Source organism: Nicotiana tabacum, chromosome 6, assembly GCF_000715075.1.
Source record: "Nicotiana tabacum cultivar K326 chromosome 6, ASM71507v2, whole genome shotgun sequence".
Classification (NCBI taxonomy): Eukaryota; Viridiplantae; Streptophyta; class Magnoliopsida; order Solanales; family Solanaceae; genus Nicotiana; species Nicotiana tabacum.
The window spans coordinates 210,674,663-210,695,885 of record NC_134085.1 but is presented as its reverse complement, the minus strand read 5'-3'; the positions used below and the strand labels follow the sequence as shown (position 1 = coordinate 210,695,885).

At 40.2% G+C, this 21,223-nt stretch overlaps 1 protein-coding gene across 8 annotated transcripts; it reads right to left on the bottom strand.

Annotated features, from left to right (window-relative positions):
* Positions 1-6,808: 6,808 nt before the first annotated feature.
* On the bottom strand, positions 6,809-20,489 carry LOC107806269 (factor of DNA methylation 1). Of its 8 annotated transcripts, none has more exons than XM_075256618.1 (7): positions 20,364-20,489; positions 10,575-11,472; positions 9,803-9,984; positions 9,462-9,551; positions 9,011-9,298; positions 8,656-8,874; positions 6,809-7,135 (listed from the first exon to the last, which is right to left on the bottom strand). In XM_075256618.1, exons 2-7 carry the CDS (start codon positions 11,470-11,472, stop codon positions 6,905-6,907), a joined length of 1,908 nt encoding a protein of 635 aa, XP_075112719.1. In that variant the 5' UTR covers positions 20,364-20,489; the 3' UTR covers positions 6,809-6,904. The 8 variants fall into 8 exon arrangements, with proteins under 8 accessions (XP_075112719.1, XP_075112723.1, XP_075112720.1 ...); XM_075256622.1 differs by having other exon boundaries at positions 20,264-20,420; XM_075256619.1 differs by having other exon boundaries at positions 20,051-20,380.
* Positions 20,490-21,223: the final 734 nt, after the last annotated feature.

Below are 21,223 nucleotides of genomic sequence, written 5' to 3'. Positions count from 1 at the left end.
TACTTCTTTTTTCTTCCATCCTTTTTGCTGCTATTAGTGTCAATGTGGACATGTTTAGATTTGTCAATGGTGTCATTTCTGTGCGAATGCTCATTGTTTTGCTCCAGGTATAAGAAAGATATAATTTTGAAGCTTGCATATGTGGGCATTAGCTAGTAGTTTCCAGGTTAGTTCTGATTTTCCCCCTCTGCTTTTTGTTGAGCTATGGGAAAGCGAGCATATGCAAGGAGATAATGTTGTACATTGAGAACTTTTGTGCTGTTGTGACATATTGGTTGGAGTTGAAAACAAATGGTGCTAATGGTGCTGGGTGAGTGCATGGGCACAATAGAGGGTTTGCACAACCTGTAATTATGCCTGATGCAATGGCTTAGTGCATAAATTTATAAAATCTTTAATTACTTATTAAAAAAAAGTTCTGGGTAAGGTGGTAGTGATTAAGTTTGTCAATGACTGTCAAGCGATTATCCTTAATCAAGGTCTTCCTCGAACTGAATATAAATTATCACATGATTTACAACCAATAAGAGGCTTCTGTTCAGTTACTATGTTTGGGAATTATTTATAGCCATGTAGACTCCAAAAGATTTTTCCCAATTTTAACTAAGAGAGAAACGAGAAATCAGGAGAGAGTCTGTGGACAACCCCTTCCCTTTTCTCAAGTGGAGTCAGTTGCAGTTTAGAACTATTCCTCTTGTTCTTGTGCAATCTTATTACCCCATTTTTCAGCACCTTCTACCTGTCAATACTGCAATTTACTTGTCCCATATATGTCCTATGGAGGATAGCTTGGTTAGCATGTTGCATCAGCATCAGGATTTCTGTTTTCAGATTTACTGCCATGCATGGATAGTTGGTTTCCTTTTTTCTTGTAGTGCTTGTGGAGTGATTTTCTGTTGGGAGGAGGGACCTTGTCTCTGAGCTATGGTAGTTTTGTTGTCCTTTAATTTCTTACATAATTATATTATGGGAAGACTCTCGGTTTAACATTTAATTGTCTACTGTGATTATTTAATAATGTTAATTCACAGTTACTTCAGATTGCGGAAGTTTTTAGAGCTGCTGATCTATGCTGTTGAATGACAAGGTGATTCTGATATTCTTGTACTCTGTGGGTTATAAAAGGCTGCAAGGGAATTTGGTTATTGGAGTCTTGAATTCGTACTTTGAGTTTGAGAAAAAATTAGAGTAAAGGTAAAAGAGGAGAGAGGAGGTGGAAGGAGATCCATTAACTTTGCTATCAACAAAAAAAGGATATCACCTAATTTATGTTGCTGCATTGTGTGGATATGAACCGGGCGTATGTATTGTATTAATAACAGGTTCAACTGAACCCATAAGTTTCGACGCGGAGTAAAAATTCATTAAAATTGCAGAAATAGTAAATATGAACCCATAACTTCAAAAAAATATAATGAGTTCAATGCTCAAAATCTTAAAAGATGAACGCATAGAGTTTAAATTTTGGACCCGTCTCTGGATATGAAGAAGCATAATGGTAGAAAATTGTTTTTACTATTTGCTAGAAATTCATGTCACTGACAGGTCTTAATCTTGTGAATCAAAAGAAGATGTGAGACACTTGCTGGCATATTGTTGATCTGCTTCTGCAAAAGCTTGTTATTCAAGTCTTTGTAAACTGGAAACCTCATGATTGAAAGTTACTTCGGTATGTTCTAACTTGGGTTGATTAACAAAAAGGCAACTGCTTATTAGTATACCTTTTATCATATAAAATGTCCTCCCCCCCCCAAAACCCAGAAACAAAGTGTACTGACTGATATAGTGTTAGGAGCTGATTCACTGTTAAAGAACTTATTGGGGTATAGTGGAAATAGATACAAGGGTTTGAGACAACACGAGCCAATATCTCAAATCTTTCCATGTAGATCTTATGCTTTGTTAAGATTGTTTTGAATATTTGACTTGGAAGATGCACTTGAAAAAAGAATTAGCTTGACTAGTTGAGCGAACAGGAGGCTAGAAAAACCAGTGGTGGCGGTAGACACCAATTGATGACCTCTATCCTATTTAGCTGACAAGTTTTGAACTCATGGTTCTGTTAAACAATTTATGAGAACCTTGTTATGGTTAATGTCTGTTGGGATTCTTACAAACATCGCGTTATCACGTTTACGGATTCCACTACCCTCCTAAGGTTGGTGGTGCTATTTTTGGTCTTGTAACTGTGACTAGTGATGATTTCTATCTAACGAGCATGTTCAATGCTGAACTTATCTCAGTTAACGCTTGTCCGGTTCTGTTGAAGAATTTCTGACAGGCTTTCGTAGAATGTATATGCTGTTTTCTTCACTGGATTCTATACCTTGGATGTAGTCTGGGTTAAAAGAAGCCTAATCACATGGACGGTTGCTGCTGGCTGCATACATCTTCTTGTGCTGTTCTTCTAGCCCCTAAGCCTTGGTGATATTTATTATTTATGCATAGACAGCAGGATCCTTGGATTAACATGCTAATGCTCTCATCACACATAACACGAGCCAAAGTGAAACATAGTTTAGTAGTATTCGGCAAAGAGTTGAAGATATTCATTGGTCTATAGGAAATACTTTCTCCCAAATTTTCTTTCTCCGTTGATGTTCATTGTTGCAAAATGTGATTGACATGGCCTATGAAAGGAGGCCATGTCCCATGGACAGCATTGCAAAATGATACAATTCATAGGTCATGTCCCATGGACAGTATTGCAAAATGATACAATTTTCTTCGTGGGTTTTGCACATTAATCCGTCCATAAACACTCCATACTGTAGGCCGCATGGAAAGCCGTTATATCTCTATATGTAATGCTTGGTATCGCATACTTCAACGTATTGTCTCAACGGAGAAAAGTCCAGGGGCAAAAAATCTGGTCGCAAACACAGTTTCAAATAAAAATTACTCCAAAAGAAAATTGAACTTTTAAAGTACCATTTCTTAGTGGCATATCAGAGTAAGATAAAAAGTTTTGCCAAACAGAGGACTCAATCATATGTAACCTAAAGAATTAATTTATAACAACACCGATGACCAAAAAACAAAATATATAACAACACCAGTCCAAAGCATTATATCAAAAAGTTTACTAGGTCATTGATATTAATTTCAGTAGCTGATTAATTAATTATTACATAAAGGCAATAACTTTTCGAGTAAAGGGAAGAGATCGTTATGAAAGGAAATGAAAAGAAACCAAAGGTCATTGTTATACTTTATGTTTTCATGTGGCAATTGGTCATATTATGTTTCACGTGGCAAATATATCTAGCTTAGATCTATCTTAAATTCTTAACACTTAATTGTATCCGCAAAAAATGTTTCAACGCAAAATCCAAATACATGGGCCAAATGGCTGCAATCGCCAAGTAGTTATCCTAAGGATAACTAATAAATGGACATTAATAGATGTTATGTTGTCGTAAATTGGTTCACTATAATAGCTGCCGCTAAGATTTATACTACGTAAAATCATTTTCGTGGTTACGAGCAATGGTCCACAGATATTTAACAATTCATGAAAACAGTGGGCTAGTGTGGGAACCACACAAAAATATAGCTGTCTGCTTTAAGCATGGCCAAAACCGACATTTAACCGAAAGTAGTTGCCTATTGAGTGGCCAAAAATATAGCTGTCTGCTTTAAGCATGGCCAAAAATATAGCTGTTGCATATTTTCAACTGTAACCAGTCAAATCCCAGAAAGGATAAACTCCGCAGAGTCAAAAATATAAGGGCTAACTGGACTTCTACAGCTAGAGATGACAACTGTTAGACCCCTGACAAAGCTGATCAGCTGATCGACAAGCGGCACGGCAATGGCGAGGGTTTTGGCATGATGGCCTTGTCATTGGCCTATGTGCGAGGGAAAATCAACATGCAAGACAATGCGGGGGTGTTGTTAATGGCAACAAACTGTTGCTAAGGCAAGTGAGACGGACTACACTTGTATTTGAGGGCTAAGGTGTGACGGACTACACCAAAGCAAGAGTGGGCTGCGTACAAGCAAGGCCAAGACCTTGACGGAACTAGGCGGGCTGGATGGGAGCTTGACAAGGCTAAACGGGAAAGACCTCGGCGCTAAAGTGAGGCAGCTTAGTGCCAAGGCATTGACATTGACAATGTGATGTTACCATGACTTAGGTGTGCGGGCTGGCACCTAAGTTATTTGTGGGCAAACGACTTGGCAAAGGGAAGGGCATCAAGGCTTGGTGACTTGATGTTAAAATCAGCATGGGCAACGGGCAGACTTGATCAAGTAGGGGCGACTTGACAAGAACAAGCTACTGTGGCAGCGGATTGGCGTGCGGCTAAGTCAAGGGTGACGAGCTGTGGTGATGACATTGAGCGGAAGCAGTGTCAAAAGCTAAGGCTGGGCGCAAAGCCAGCCTTAGGCGTGCAGCAGCTGGCCAAGAAACACGCACATGCAGCGCACATGGAATGGTTTTCAAGTGTGCTGTGCACATGCCATGCAGTTGGCGGTTACAACTGCCTTTGTCCAAGAGTTGCTGATTATAGGCTGAGTCTATGTACGTTTTTAGGCATGTTAGAGACATGTCCTACACGTTTTGATCATGGGGATCATGTCCTATCAGTTGGGGGATGTCAACTGAACATAGGAAACACTTTTGGGGCTGACTACATTATATATATGTGTGCTAGCAGCCTTAAAAACGGGCTAAGTACCTAGGGAGGGAAAATGTCTGAAAGATAGGCATAGGGTTGTCTATTTTATGGCTTGAGCATGGCAAAATATGTGCCATTGCCTTACCAAACGAGGGGCAGCACGAGCGATCTTAGGCATGGGCTTTTATAGGGCAGATTCGTGCAAGTGTAGGCCATTTTTGTGAGTTGGTGCCTGTCAAGGGTGGCAGCACCTTGCCTAACTCGAGAATTTCCTTTGTAATTGATTTATTATAAAAGGTTGGGAAAGGGTTCCCGTAAATCTGTGTTGTCTTTGTTTATTCATGTTGCCTTAAATTTATTCTAAGTGTTAAACCTCGAAAGCGAACGAAAATTGGGTAAGGCTGAGGTCAAGTGGGGACTTGACTGCCGCACATCGGGCAGCATTTTTGGCGGACAGAAAACGCCCCTGTGACAATTGGTATCAGAGCAAGCTAGGTTTGGTTTGGTTTGGTTCGTGACGAGGTCGAGATGGCCATGGACAAGACTACAAGGCAGTGGGTCAGTGTTCCTGTTCGTGGAAGGGACTGTCTTGGCTTAGAAATTCAGAAAAGGCAAGGAAGGCAGTGATGCAGAAATTTCGAGTTTGTGGGTGCCAAAAATCAGTGTGGGTTGTTTCAAATCAGTCAGTTGGCGTGCTGGATTTGCTGTGGGAACGACGGGCAAGAAGCGCAATGAGAAAACAAAAACGTTGCACTTGAGGGCAAGGACAACGTAATTCTCAAAGGGGTGCTGAACTTGTGATGTCTTTGCAAATAGCAGCATGTGTTGGGATCTATTCGACGAGGGCGTCGAATTCAACTGGTTGGGGTGGTTTGTTAGACCCCTGACAAAGCTAATCGGCAAGCGGCACGGCAGTGGCGAGGGTTTTGGCATGATGGCCTTGCCATTGGCCTATGTGCGAGGGAAAATCAACATGCAAGACAATGCGGGGGTGTTGTCAATGGCAACAAACTGTAGCTAAGGCAAGTGAGACGGACTACACTTGTATTTGAGGGCTAAGGTGTGACGGACTACACCAAAGCAAGAGCGGGCTGCGTACAAGCAAGGCCAAGACCTTGACGGAACTAGGCGGGCTGGATGTGAGCTTGACAAGGCTAAACGGGAAAGACCTCGGCGCTAAAGTGAGGCAGCTTAGTGCCAAGGCATTGGCATTGGCAATGTGATGTTGCCATGACTTAGGTGTGCGGGCTGGCACCTAAGTTATTTGTGGGCAAACGACATGGCAAAGGGAAGGGCATCAAGGCTTGGTGACTTGATGTTAAAATCAGCATGGGCAACGGGCAGACTTGATCAAGTAGAGGCGACTTGACAAGAACAAGCTACTGTGGCAGCGGATTGGCGTGCGGCTAAGTCAAGGGTGACGAGCTGTGGTGATGACATTGAGCGGAAGCAGTGTCAAAGGCTAATGCTGGGCGCAAAGCCAGCCTTAGGCGTGCAGCAGCTGGCCAAGAAACACGCACATGCAGCGCACATGGAATGGTTTTCAAGTGTGCTGTGCACATGCCATGCAGTTGGCGGTTACAACTGCCTTTGTCCAAGAGTTGTTGATTATAGGCTGAGTCTATGCACGTTTTTAGGCATGTTAGAGACATGTCCTACACGTTTTGATCATGGGGATCATGTCCTATCAGTTGGGGGATGTCAACTGAACATAGGAAACACTTTTGGGGCTGACTACATTATATATATGTGTGCTAGCAGCCTTAAAAACGGGCTAAGTACCTAGGGAGGGAAAATGTCTGAAAGATAGGCATAGGGTTGTCTATTTTATGGCTTGAGCATGGCAAAATATGTGCCATTGCCACGAGCGATCTTAGGCATGGGCTTTTATAGGGCAGATTCGTGCAAGTGTAGGCCATTTTTGTGAGTTGGTGCCTGTCAAGGGTGGCAGCACCTTGCCTAACTCGAGAATTTCCTTTGTAATTGATTTATTATAAAAGGTTGGGAAAGGGTTCCCGTAAATCTGTGTTGCCTTTGTTTATTCATGTTGCCTTAAATTTATTCTAAGTGTTAAACCTCGAAAGCGAACGAAAATTGGGTAAGACTGAGGTCAAGTGGGGACTTGACTGCCGCACATCGGGCAGCATTTTCGGCGGACAGAAAACGGCCCTGTGACAACAACCATCTTGCAAAACTTGCAAAAATATCTAAATTCTTAAAGTGCATATATACATTTACTATGTAATATCTACTATTCTGCATGACAGAAAAGCACCAAGCAATCATGGCCTCTTGCGCTTATGTGTCTTCAATTGCTTGAAAATATAGCTGGTAACTTCCTTCAGCGTGGCCTTCCTTCCTTCCTTGAAATTCCAGAGCTCATTAATTATGTATCTACCACTAGGATTGTATTCCTCTATCTCCTTCAGAGCTGTCGTCACCGCATTGAAGATTTCATCCCCCCATTCCTCCTTCAGCTTTTGTAATGATTCATCATTCTCATCTATCATTCTCTGCATTTGCAGCAAAATGGTCACTCCAAGCGTTCAACATGACATGATAGGCTTCTCCCTATCTCTTTCTTTTGCTTTTTGATTATTCTAGAGCAGAGTGCATCGTAAATTTTGGAGACAAAAGTATTTATTTTTCTTCTAATATCAAAAATCCTTTTAAAAAAAAGGTAGAGTGAGTAGCAAACTTTAATTAGGTAAGCAATTTAACCCTTCAATTATATTTAGCAGTGAAGATGACTTTACAATATTCAAACGTTGTGATCCTAACACTTCTAGTAGATTATATAAATGTCACAAAAAAAAGGCAGTCCTGTGCACAAAGCATCCCACATTTACGTTGGGTTCGGGTAAGGGCCGCACCTCAAAAGGTATAATGTAGACAACCTACCCTAATGCAAGTATCAGTGACTGCTTCAAATGCTCGAACCCCTGACCTATAAGTCATATTGGTGATTACAATAACAATATTTGTGAAGGGCCATTTAGCTAATTTGCGTTGAGAAAAATTAAAAGTATAAATAACATTATTCTTTCCAAAATATTCTTTAGAAAAAAGAAAAAAAAAGCAGCAGCAGCAGATCTAAGATCTTCATTATACAATTAAAGTACTTGGGGTTTTTGTTTTAGCAAAAACTTGGGAGTACGGGGAGAAGACGACAACAACAACAACAACAAAAAACTCAGTATGATCCCAACAGGTGGGGTCTGGGGAGGGTAGTCTGTACGCAGATCTTACCCCTACCTAATGAAGGTAGAGAGGCTGTTTCCAATAGAAACTCGGCTCAGGAAAGACAGGAAGAAGAAGAGGAAAGCAAAGACGGAAAAAAGAAAGAAGAGAAAAGAAAAAGGGAGAGATAAAGGGTAAGTAGTACAAAATAATAGCAGTACGGGGAGAAGAAAACTTGAAAATAGAGTAGATTGTTAAATGAAGGGAATAAATTCCTTTCTCTTCTATCCTAAGTAGGGCTCGTCTAGTGACAAAGAACCTCCATCTCCAACTATGAGGTTAGGGTTGGCTTTCACGTAACAGAGGGGAAAAATATAGGAAAGATTCACTATGGCCCTTGGGCAGAGGGGTTTGCAGGCTGTGGTAGTGTGGTTTACCAAGCAAAAAAGGAGACTTCGTTGTTCTTTAAATTCATGTAGAAAAAATGCATCCGTAAGTGACTAAGATGCCTTCAGAAACATTCTCTATTAGCAATATGTAAAGGAATATAAAGTATGAAAGCTATAAAGGTCATCTTCACTCATAAATAGCTAAAGGGTAAAATTGCTCTTTCTAACAAAACTTTAAGAGTACTAGTGCACTTTACCTTTAACGAAGTTCTTCAGCTTTGACCAGACACAAAGGAAAACCATAAAAAAAAAAAAATGGATGAGCTTGAAAGCTAACTAAGACGAGAAGTTATCACTTATCAGTCCTTAACCTCAAACCTTTAGATGCCATACATAACTCTTAACTGAAAGGAACTAAATTGGCAGAAAAAGAGCACACAAAAAAATGAAATCAAAGAACAAACCTCCACATGCGACTCATCAACCATAACAGTTTTAAAGGGATGCCAGTCTTGGGCTTTTAGATTTTCCTGCCACAGGGAACACAGTTCCAAGGCCTTGATTTCAGCTTCTGCACTTGGTAATCTCTGCTTCAATGCATTCTGAAAGGCCTTTGCATCAATTTCCCCCATTCTTTTTATCCCAATTTGGGAGCGCCCACTGGTCACTATCTCTTTCAATCCCTAAAGAGAGTTTATTCCAAAAAGCTCAGCATCTCATAAGTTATACATTCTTACAACATGAAACTCCAACATGTCATAAGGTTGTAACTTCATAAAGAAATTGAAAATCTTACTGCAATTGACACCGAAATCATACATCAATTAAGGTGCGCCGTGCATCTTGCAACTCATCATTACTTTGGCGCTCCTTTGCAAGGAGAGTCTGGTTCAGGGACTCCATATCATCCATCTCCTCCATTTTCTGTTTCAGCTCCTCGTTCATCTCCTTAATCTTATTTTGTACAGCTGCATCATCATTGCCTCCAAGGTGCTTCATAACCTCTAGTTTTCCTTTAAGTTCTGCTATTTCCATTTCCAGTTTTTGCCTGGCATCTATTTCCCTTTCTAGCTCAAGTATCTTTCTCAAGGCTTCCTCCTTCTCCCTCTGGATATTTAATATCAACATGAGTAAAGCTCTATTTACTTTGTGCTAACGACAATAGCAGAAATCCCAACTTGCAGGTTTTGGAAGTAGCATATGCAGAAATATATATATGCAAAGACATGACAGACAAAGAGTTGGAGAGATGTGATTATGAATGACACACCTTTTGTTCTTCGACCAGTCTTAAGACATTCTCATCAGCTTTTCTTTGTTCCGCAGAGGCCATTTGAAGTGCTGAATTTCTCTCATCATTCTGAATCAAGAAAATAAAATTCAACACATTATAATGCAGCCTACAAGTGAAAGTCCAACAGAACTGACTGGAAAGTATTGAGCATTAGTTCGAAAGAGTTGGCTTTAGAGGACCAGCAGCTAGAGAGTTCCATTCTACCCCATATAATATAGTACATGCGAGACTGCTGAAAGAATATAAACCCATCGCTGGACTATCACGATAAAGAGAAATATTAATATATAACTTTGACTCATGCTGGAATTCAATACCTGTTTCTTCTCATCGTCAAGCTTTTGCTTTTCTCGCTCAGTTAAGGCTTCACGTTTATTCAGTTCTCTGCTCCAAGCATCAAGCTTCTTCTTCTTGCTCTCCAACTCTACACTTAACATTTCCTGCTCTAACAGGACCTTCTGTACATGTTCACGTGCAAGGCGTTGCATCTTCCTTGATTCTGCACAAGTAGACTTAAGTTATACTATAAAACTTGTGGCACTTCTATTACCCGATGAATTCCCAACAAAAGGAGCCTCTCTTTAACTTGTGAACTTTGTCAAATGAGTATCTAGAATCACCTTACAAGTTTTCGAAGAAAATGTAAGATGCTTAGAGTTAGTGATATGGTAAATAAAACAATTTTCAAGAGATAAACTCCAGTTAACCCCCTTCGTCCAAGTAACAAATGAAACAAATCAATTTTAGAGAAGACACACCAGAGCTGGCACTTTATAATGTCAAGTCTAGTTATTCTCACCTATCTAATGGACAACATCTGACACATGGCAGGGATAAAAAAGGGGCAGCCCGGTGCACTAAGCTCTCGCTATGTGCGGGATCCGGGGAAGGACCGGTCCACAAGGGTCTATTGTACGCAACCTTACCCTGCATTTCTGCAAGAGGCTGTTTCCACTGCTTGAACCCGTGACCTCCTGGTCACGTGGCAGCAACTTTACCAGTTACGTAGAAATAAGAAACATAAATTTCATACATTATCTGCAGATCAGAAAAATATAATAAAAACAGAATAGGCTTGCAACTGAAAACCTTCAAAGAAAGCACGGTGTAGCATGTCTTTCTCCTCAAGCATCTGACTAAGAGATAGCGTATTCAAATTGAATCTTGTCTGTAGTTTATCTAGATTTTCATTTTTCATGTCAATTTCATTGGCTAGATTTGCTACAACCTTCTTTTTATCATGTGTTTCTTCATTAATTAGGTCAGATATCGTCTTCAACTTCCCCTTCTCTCGCAGGTATTCTCCTATAGCCCCTTCTGCTATATAATCATCTTCGCGAGCAACCCATCCATAAATATTTGGACCAGGGCAACTTCTATCGGCTTTCCATTCTTGTTTGCTGCAGTGAGAGGCTTCGAAGGACTTCTCGAACTCCATCGCACTCTTAAAACCAGTCCAATCACTATTGAACCTCACAATAGCTTCGGAGACCCTAGCTTGGTTATCATAGAAAAACTTGACTTCCGAAGGCATATAGATGGAAAACTTTCTCAACCAGTACTCTTTATCGTCTAGAGATCTGCCATTTGCTGCTTCCTTTGATATATTAACGACAACCCCAGTCCAAGGCCAACGGAACAGTTCAGTTTTTTCAGGTTCTGAACGTTCTGGTGTCACAGCACGTGCAGGTATTGGATCGGCCTCATTTACTAGGTCTGTTTGCAGATACTTTGCAAGAGCCAAATGGTTTGCCTTCTGCTTAGCCCTTCGGTTAGCAGAACCTTTACCAACCCCTGTAGCATGTTGAAGAAGGTCCCTGTACTTGTAGTCTTGTTTTTTCTTCCCTGCACAGAAGGGACATCTAAGGGACCCATTTGGACCCTTCACTCTCAGCTTTCCAGTTCGTAATTCTTCATAAGGCTTCTCTTTGAACTCATAAATCTCAGAGTCACTCAACTCTACTTCTTCATCTGAGCTGCTGCTCATCTGGATTTGATATAAAAGAAGAATCAATTCTAAAATGTACATAATACAAACAAATATCAAGGGGAATCAAGTTAAATCTTAAAATTAGTCTATGCCGCACGTGAAAATCAGTTAATATGCAGAGACTGTGGGGCAAGCAACAAAGAGGACTTGAATCATAGCTCAATATGGTACAGGTATCATGTATAAATCAGTTAATATATAGAAACTGCGGAACAAGCAGATTAGAGGACTTTAATCATAGCTGAAGATGTTACAAGCAACCTAAGGCAGACCGGAACAAAAGTGTTACCGATCAACAGGACGAGATAACCCAGTAACTTTAATGAAACAACACTGACAGACACCACTAAAGTTATGGACAGTAAATACTACTTGGAGTGTTTTTTTTTTTTTTTTTGATAAATAGATATTACTTGGAGAATACAAGGGTATTTTGACTGGTACAGTATATTTTCGCCTCAATCCACCAGACATACCACTTGACAATTAATTTTATACTGAAGAAAAATATCAGACGAAGAGATTAGGATGTTTCATGCAAAACCTATCATTTTTCTAATAGAAGAATATTCAGAGGAAATTTAAAGCCAAGTTCTGAATTGTTCTATCTCAGAACGATTAAAATGCACTATTTCCAAATACTCTAATTTAAAATTCCAAATAGTATTCAGAATTATTTTAAAGGATGATCAACTATTTTATATAGCGATCAATATAACTCAACACAGGTTAAGAAGCTGAAACTCAATTCTAGCCAATGCACTTTGATGGCAGGACGGAGGCTAAGACGACAGCTTTTGCTCATCTGTATGAGGAACTAAGGAACAAAGGTGGGGAGAAGAAGTTATTCCGACTCGCTAAGGCGAGAGAGAGGACAACTCGGGATCTGGACCAAGTGAGGTGCATAAAAGATGATGACAAAGTTTTGATGGGAGATGACTGTTGCGGAAGCCAAATGTATATAGTGTGAATAAGTCACAACTACTATACCAAAAATTATGACAGCCACCAAATAATAAATAAGACAATAAAACAACAATAAAGGGAACACCAGAATTTACGAGGTTCGGCTAATTTTGCCTACTCCTCGGACACAACCAAATATTTTATTCCACTCCAAAAATACAAGTGAAATAATACTAAAGAGAGAAGATACAAATGCCTTAAACAGATGAGAAGGCAAATGAGAGGTGTGTTTCAATCCTAAACATTAGGCCTTCTTTTATAGGGGAAAAATCCCCCCAAACTTAACTCCCAACCAATGTGGGACTTTGGCATTTTGCCAAACTTCAACAAATCTCCACCTTGGCAAAATTCCACATTTTCAATTCTCTCTCAATAACAAATTTTGGTTGTGTCTTCATCTTCAATCTTCAGTGTTCAACAATGTTGATCAAATCCAAACATTGTTGAAACTTGACCGCAGTCACCACCTTTGTCAGCATATCAGCAGGATTCTCCGTAGTATGAATTTTCTTCACCGTGACTCCACCTTCTTCTATGATTTCTCGTACGAAATGATACCGAACATCAATGTGCTTCGTCCTTGCATGATAAACTTGGTTCTTCGCTAATTGAATAGCACTTTGACTATCACAAAAAATTGTGATACCTTTTTGTTCAACACCAAGCTCCTTTAGCAATCCTTGAAGCCAAATTGCCTCTTTCACAGCATCTGTAATAGCCATGTACTCTGCCTCTGTTGTAGACAAAGCAACTGTTGACTGCAAAGTAGACTTCCAACTAACAGCCTTTGCAAAAGTAAACACATAACCAGTAGTTGATCTTCGTTTGTCCATATCACCCGCAAAATCTGAGTCACAATATCCAACTACAGACTGATTGTCTTCCTGCTCAAAAACTAACCCGACATCTACAGTATTATGAATATACCGTAGAATCCACTTCACAGCTTGCCAATGCTCCTTCCCTGGATTGTGCATATATCTGCTAATAACTCCAACAGCTTGTGAAATGTCAGGCCTTGTGCAAACCATTGCATACATCAAGCTACCAACAACATTTGTGTATGGTACCTTTGACATATACTCTCGTTCAGCTTCATCCATTGGCGACATAGTAGTACTTAGCTTAAAATGGGAAGCAAGTGGAGTACTAACTGGCTTAGTCTTGTCATCTATGCCAAAACGTTGAAGTACTCTCTTCAAATATTCCTTTTGAGATAAACAGAGTTTCTTTGAACGTCTATCTCTAATTATCTCCATGCCAAGAATTTTCTTTGCCTCACCCAAATCCTTCATCTCGAACTCCTTCTTCAGTTGAATCTTCAACTTATCAATTTCTTCCAAATTCTTGGAAGCTATCAACATATCATCAACATATAGGAGAAGATATACAAAGGAACCATCTTTAAGCTTGTGCAAATACACACAATGATCGTATTTGCTTCTCTTGTACCCTTGCCGCAACATAAACTCGTCAAATCGCTTGTACCATTGTCTAGAAGATTGTTTCAATCCGTACAACGATTTTTCAAGTTTGCACACCATATTTTCTTTTCCAGCAACTTTGAATCCTTCTGGCTGAGTCATGTAGATTTCCTCCTCCAAGTTTCCATGTAAAAACGCAGTTTTTACATCCATCTGAACTAGTTCCAAATCCAATTGTGCTACCAAAGCCAACATAATTCTAATGGAGGAATGTTTTACAACTGGAGAAAACACTTCATTGTAATCAATTCCCTCCTTTTGAGCATATCCTTTGGCCACCAATCTTGCTTTGTAGCGAACATCTAATTGGTTAGGAAATCCTTCTTTCTTTGCAAATACCCATTTGCACCCAATTGCTTTCTTTCCCTTCGGGAGATTGGCCAATCTCCATGTATGATTCTGATGAAGGGACTGTATTTCATCATTCATGGAAATCCTCCACTTATCTTCTTCTGAACTTTGGACAGCGTCTTTATAAGTAGTAGGAACATCATCAGCTACAATTGAGGTTGCACAAACAACCGTCTCTATGAGACGAACAGGTTTCGTTATTGTTCTTTTTGGCCTGCTGGTTGCTATTGATTCAAGTTGTTGTTGAGATTCCTGAGTTGGAATCTCCTCTACTGGCTCTCCTTCCAGAGGGTAATCTTCATTTGTTTCCTCCTCTGCTTCTTGTGTAGGAAAAATAAATTTTCCCTCAAACTCCACCTGCTTAGAAGCACCTTCATTTTGTTTGGTATCTTCTGTTACCTTATTTACCATAGCAAATTCATCAAAGGTAACATCTCTGCTGAATATTACTTTCTTTGTCATAGGACACCATAAGCGATATCCTTTGACTCCAGAAGTAATTCCCATAAAAATAGCCTTCTTTGCCCTTGGATCCAATTTTGACTCCGTCACATGATAATATGCAGTTGAGCCAAACACGTGCAAAGAGTTATAATCTACAGCAGGTTTTCCGTACCATTTTTCAAATGGTGTTTTGCCATCAATAGCAGCAGATGGTAGACGATTAATGAGGTGGCATGCATATGTAATTGCCTCAGCCCAAAATTCTTTGCCCAAGCCAGCATTGGACAACATACACCGTACCTTCTCCAGCAAGGTCCGGTTCATACGTTCTGCCACTCCATTCTGTTGTGGTGTATGTCTAACAGTGAAGTGTCGGATGATGCCATCATTTTCACAGACCTTATTGAAATGATCATTTTTGTATTCACCTCCATTGTCTGTGCGAATACACTTGATTCTCCTGCCTGTCTGATTTTCCACCATCGTCTTCCATTTGAGAAAAATTCCCAACACTTCATCTTTGCTCTTCATTGTATACACCCATACTCTTCGGGAAAAATCATCAACAAAGGTTACAAAATAGTGCTTCCCACCCAATGAAGGTGTTTTGGAAGGACCCCAAACATCAGAGTGTACATAATCCAAAATGCCTTTAGTATTATGGATCGCTGTACCAAATTTAACCCTTGTCTGTTTCCCTTTAACACAATGCTCACAAAACTCCAAGTTGCAAGCCTTTACTCCTTTTAACAATCCTTGATCTGATAGAGTTTTCAAGGATTTTCCTCCAGCATGTCCCAAGCGCATGTGCCATAGCTTGGTTGCTTCTGCTTCTTTGTCATCACTGGATGTCACTGTCGCTGTCCCAATAACTGTACTGCCACGATAGCGGTACATATTATTATTCTTCCGATTAGACTTCATTACCACTAGTGCACCGGAGCATACTCTCATCACTCCATTTTCTGCAATGATTTTGAACCCTTTTGATTCTAGGGCTCCCACAGAGATGAGATTCTTCTTCAAATCCGGTACATATCGAACATCTGTCAATGTTCTGATCATTCCATCATGGTTCCTTAATCGTATTGAACCAATGCCATATGAGGTAAGAGGGCTGTTATCCGCTGTGTGGATGACTCCATATTCTCCTTCTTGAAATTCCACGAACCAGTCCCTGTTGGGACACATATGATAGCTACAAGCCGAGTCCATCAACCATATGTCTGATGATGTTGATGACTCTGTTGTAACTAATGAGAAGTCTGAATCATCACAATCAGCTACATTTGAATCCATAATGGCCTTTCCATTGTTATGTTTGGCCTTATTCTTCAACTTCGGACAGTCTTTCTTCCAGTGCCCTTTTTCTCGACAAAAGGCACATTCATCTTTGCTGGGTCTGGATCTTGACTTGGATCTTCCCTTCTTTGTCCTCGTTTGATTTTGAGGACGACCCCTCACAAATAGTGCTTCTCCTTCTCCGCCCTTCTGTTTTTCTCGCTTTCTTTGTTCATAGCTGTACAAAGCCGAACAAACTTCTCTGAGAGAAACTTCGTCATTTCCATGGAGTAGAGTAGTTTCAAGGTGCTCGTACTCATCAGGAAGTGACGCCAACAACATCAAGGCCAAGTCACCATCATCATAAGTTGTATCCATATTTTGCAAATCTGTAACCAACTTATTGAAACTGGTGATATGTTCATTCATCGTGGTACCAGGAACATAGGTGAAGTGAAACAGTCTCTTCTTCATGTACAATTTATTTTGACTGTTTTTCTTCAAAAATTTATCCTCCAGTGCTTTCCATAATTTACTTGCAGAAGTTTCCTTTGTGTATGGATATTTCTGCTCTCTAGCAAGGTAGGATCGAATGGTACCGCAAGCAACACGGTTGATAATTCTCCAATCTTCTTCTCCAATAACATCTGGTTTCTTTTCTTCAATGGCCAGATCTAGCCCTTGTTGAAAAAGGACATCTAGAACCTCGCCTTGCCACATCCCAAAATGTCCGGACCCGTCAAATATTTCGACCGCAAATTTCGCATTTGACACAATTCTTGTCATAAGCGAAGATGCCAATGATGACGTATTGTTGACACTTGATGTAGATTCTTCTTGTTTATTGTCTCCCATCTTTGACACAAATATTATTTAATAGCTGACGACACAAATCAAGATTATTTCCTTTCTGGTGTGGAAGATCAGACTAAGCTGCAACCACAGAGCATACTCAGACAGAACCTTGACTCAGTTACCAAGATAAATCTTTTCTGATGTGGAAGATCAGACTATGCTGCAACCACAGAGCATACTTAGACAGTACCTTGGCTCTGATACCAATTGTTGCGGAAGCCAAATGTATATAGTGTGAATAAATCACAACTACTATACCAAAAATTATGACAGCCACCAAATAATAAATAAGACAATAAAACAACAATAAAGGGAACACCAGAATTTACGAGGTTCGGCTAATTTTGCCTACTCCTCGGACACAACCAAATATTTTATTCCACTCCAAAAATACAAGTGAAATAATACTAAAGAGAGAAGATACAAATGCCTTAAACAGATGAGAAGGCAAATGAGAGGTGTGTTTCAATCCTAAACATTAGGCCTTCTTTTATAGGGGAAAAATCCCCCCCAAACTTAACTCCCAACCAATGTGGGACTTTGGCATTTTGCCAAACTTCAACAATGACCAGATTAAGAGGAGGTAGCAAACCTACTTTCATAAACTTCTAAGTGAAGAAGGGGATCAGGATATTATACTTGGGGAATTGAGGAATGCCGATAGTCACCATGAATTAAGTAATTATAGGGACATTGAGATCGAAGAAGTCATGGAAGCAATGCGTAAGATGAGAAGGGGCAGAGCTACCGGGCCAGACGAAATTCCGGTTGAACTGTGGAGGTGTGTGGGTAGAGCAGGCTTGGAATGGCTTACGGCATTGTTTAGTGTTATATTCAAGACTAATAGGATGCCTGAAGAGTGGAGGTGGAGTACAATGGTCCCGTTGTATAAGAACAAAGGTGATGTCCAGAGCTGTAACAACTATAGGGACATCAAATTACTAAGTCATACCATGAAAGTTTGGGAGAGAGTGGTAGAAATGAGAGTGCGAAGGACGGTGTCTATTTCAGACAACCAGTTCGGGTTCATGCCGGGGCGATCTACCACAGAAGCTATCCACCTTATTAGGAGGATGGTGGAACAGTACAGGGATAGGAAGAAGGATCTCCACATGGTGTTTATTGATCTGGAGAAAGCGTACGATAGGGTTCCTAGGGAGGTCTTATGGAGCTGCTTAGAGGATAAAGGGGTCCCGGTTGACTATATTAGGGTGATTAAAGACATGTATGTTGGAGCTAAGACTCGGGTTAGGACAGTAGGAGGCGACTCTGAACACTTTCCAGTTATTACGGGGTTGCACCAAGGGTCTGCGCTCAGCCCATTCCTATTTGCCCTGGTGATGGATGCACTGACTCATCATATTCAAGGGGAGGTGCCATGGTGCATGCTATTTGCTGATGACATTATTCTAATTGACGAGACACGAGGCGGCGTTAATGAGAGGCTAGAGATTTGGAGACATGCTCTTGAGTCTAAAGGTTTCAAGTTGAGCAGGACGAAGACGGAATACCTCGAGTGCAAATTTGGAGTTGAGCCGACGGAAGCGGGAGTTGAAGTGAGGCTTGACTCTCAAGTCATTCCCAAGAGGGGTAGTTTCAAGTACCTTGGATCGGTTATTCAGGGGATCGGGGAGATTGACGAGGATGTCACACACCGTATAGGGGTGGGGTGGATGAAGTGGAGGTTAGCGTCGGGAGTCTTGTGTGACAAGAAAGTGCCACCGTTACTAAAAGGTAAGTTTTATAGAGCAGTGGTTAGGCCTGCCATGTTATATGGAACTGAATGTTGGCCGGTAAAGAACTCACACATCCAGAAGATGAAAGTAGCAGAGATGAGGATGTTGAGGTGGATGTGCGGGCATACAAGGATGGATAAGATTAGGAATGAAGATATTCGAGAGAAGGTGGGCGTGGCCCCATGGAGGACAAGATGCGGGAAGTAAGACTCAGATGGTTCGGACACATTCAGAGGAGGAGCACTGATGCACCGGTGAGGAGGTGTGAGCGACTGGTTGTAGTGGGCACGCGGAGAGGTAGAGGGCGACCTAAGAAGTATTGGGGAGAGGTGATCAGACAGGACATGGCGCGACTTAGGATTACTGAGGACATGGCCCTTGACAGGGAATTATGGAGGTCGAGCATTAAGGTTGTAGGTTAGGGGAAAGTGTGAATATTTCTACAGCACAATAGAGTGAGACTAGCCAGTTAGGAGTTAGACTAAGAATGTCATTGGTCGTCTAGTTTTTACTATACCAGTCATCTATTTCGTATTTCGTATTCTGTATTTCATATCTCTTATATTGCTGTTATTTTATTATGCATTTTTATGGTACTAATATATCGGCTCCTGTTGCTTTTTTGAGCCGAGGGTCTCCTGGAAACAGTCTCTCTACCCTTCGGGGTAGGGGTAAGGTTTACGTACATATTACCCTCCCCAGACCCCACTTGTGGGATTATACTGGGTCGTTGTTGTTGTTGTTGCACTTTGATGAGGTAGAATAGGAAGATGACAACGAAGTAAAACAAGTAGATTAAAGATCCATTTGGAAAATATATCTCAAAATAAAATAAAAGTGTTTTATCAGAAGTGTAAAATCTTGACAAAATATTAAGGGTGGTGTTCATGGTTACTAGACAAACTAACACAAAATCTTAATTGATGCATGAGCTCAGAGGCAGATCTAATTATCATCCTGTGGGTTCATCAGAATCCAACAACTTTGGTTAAGACCTTGTACATGTGTTAAAAAATCCAATAAATAAGTACAAAAATATATTTCGAACCCAGTAATCAAACGGGCTGTGATAAAATTCTGAACTCGAATTAATTATGTGCAAACCTCCGCATGAACTAAAGATAACCATAAGCCTCTTTGAGAGGGGATAAGTTTTTTGTGCACTTGATTTAGAATACTTGAAACTGCAGACAGTAAGGAGAAGATTAATAAATATTGACTCAGAGCCCATAGGCCCTGTACAATCTTACACTGACAAATTAGTTCATAAATGCAGGTTTAAGTCTCTACCCTACTAATAGCTTACTAACATTTGAATATCGCGAATGAACAAATAGTTTTATAGCCAAGAGGTGGTTACATTCTAAAATACAAGGAAATCCAGAGTTTCAAACACAAAAGAACGTATGAAAGCAAAATAACATTTCACATATAACAAGAAAACTGGTCAGACTTTACCGAGTTACTTGGATATAAAATTGCAACGAACGACTCGCAAGAGCGGTAGTATAACAGCCAAGTTACAGCTGCTCCTCTGAAGCTTAAATTCTTAAAACCCCAATACCGACTCCCACAGAACTAAGGACAACGAAAGAACGCAGAAAAAGCTTGTAGACAAAACCAATAACTACAGTGTGGAGAAAGCAAAAGCAATTTTCTGCATTCTAATACCTCTAGAAATGTGTGAGCTCTAACAACAAAATGCAGGCGGTGATCGACGTTGTACGGAGTGTTCCGTCGTCTTTTCACTTTTTGGAGAGTAGAAACAAACCTAAAGTGGTGGCAGGCTAGCAGGAGGAAAGGGAGAGTGTCTTTTTTCTGCTCAGTCCTGAGTGACGCGCTTCACGAAGAAACTGCCTTGTGCTCTAAGGACAGCTGTCATTTTCCCAGGCACCGACTGCAAAAAAGGAAATGTTAGCAGTATTTTTCTGAATTTTGAACAGTATTTTCGTTCAGATTTATTTTTATATGAAAAGTGGCTAAATTTCGATTAATTTTAAAACTGACTATTTTTGAACGATCACTTTTAAATCTGGTTATTTTTGAATTTCTCCCAATTAATCCCATTGTAATATTGGGCTTTTCTACGTCAGCCCAAGAAGTATCATGGGCTTGTCATTGGACTTGATAGTTGGGCAAATATCACTTTTAGCTCGCGACTATAACTATTTATGGCCGTTAACTATAAAAGTATATAAAATTTGTATATACATACAGAGATGTGTATATAAATATATATAACAAAATATATATTTCTTTTTGGCTATTATTTTGGAGTGGTTATACAATATTATTTTCCCTTGTTAGTTCGAGTTCACCGCAGTAATTTACTCCCAATGACCTTGAAAATAAATAGTCTTGATTTTTTGGCCCCCGTTACCCCATGAACAAACCTTTAACGTCAAAGGTCAAAAGTTTTTCTCGTAAGGCAAACGGGGGACAACACTTGTTAAACTTAAAGTTCATTCCATGAGATAATAAGAGTCAAAAAATCAAGATCGCGTACTTCTAAAGCTATTCTTGCAAATCACCCAATTTACTGGGGAGCTGAGTAATCCCAGTTTGAGTGTCTACACTTTTAGTATTGTGTTTGTCCTTTTCGTCTTTCTCATGATGATGATGGAGAACAAC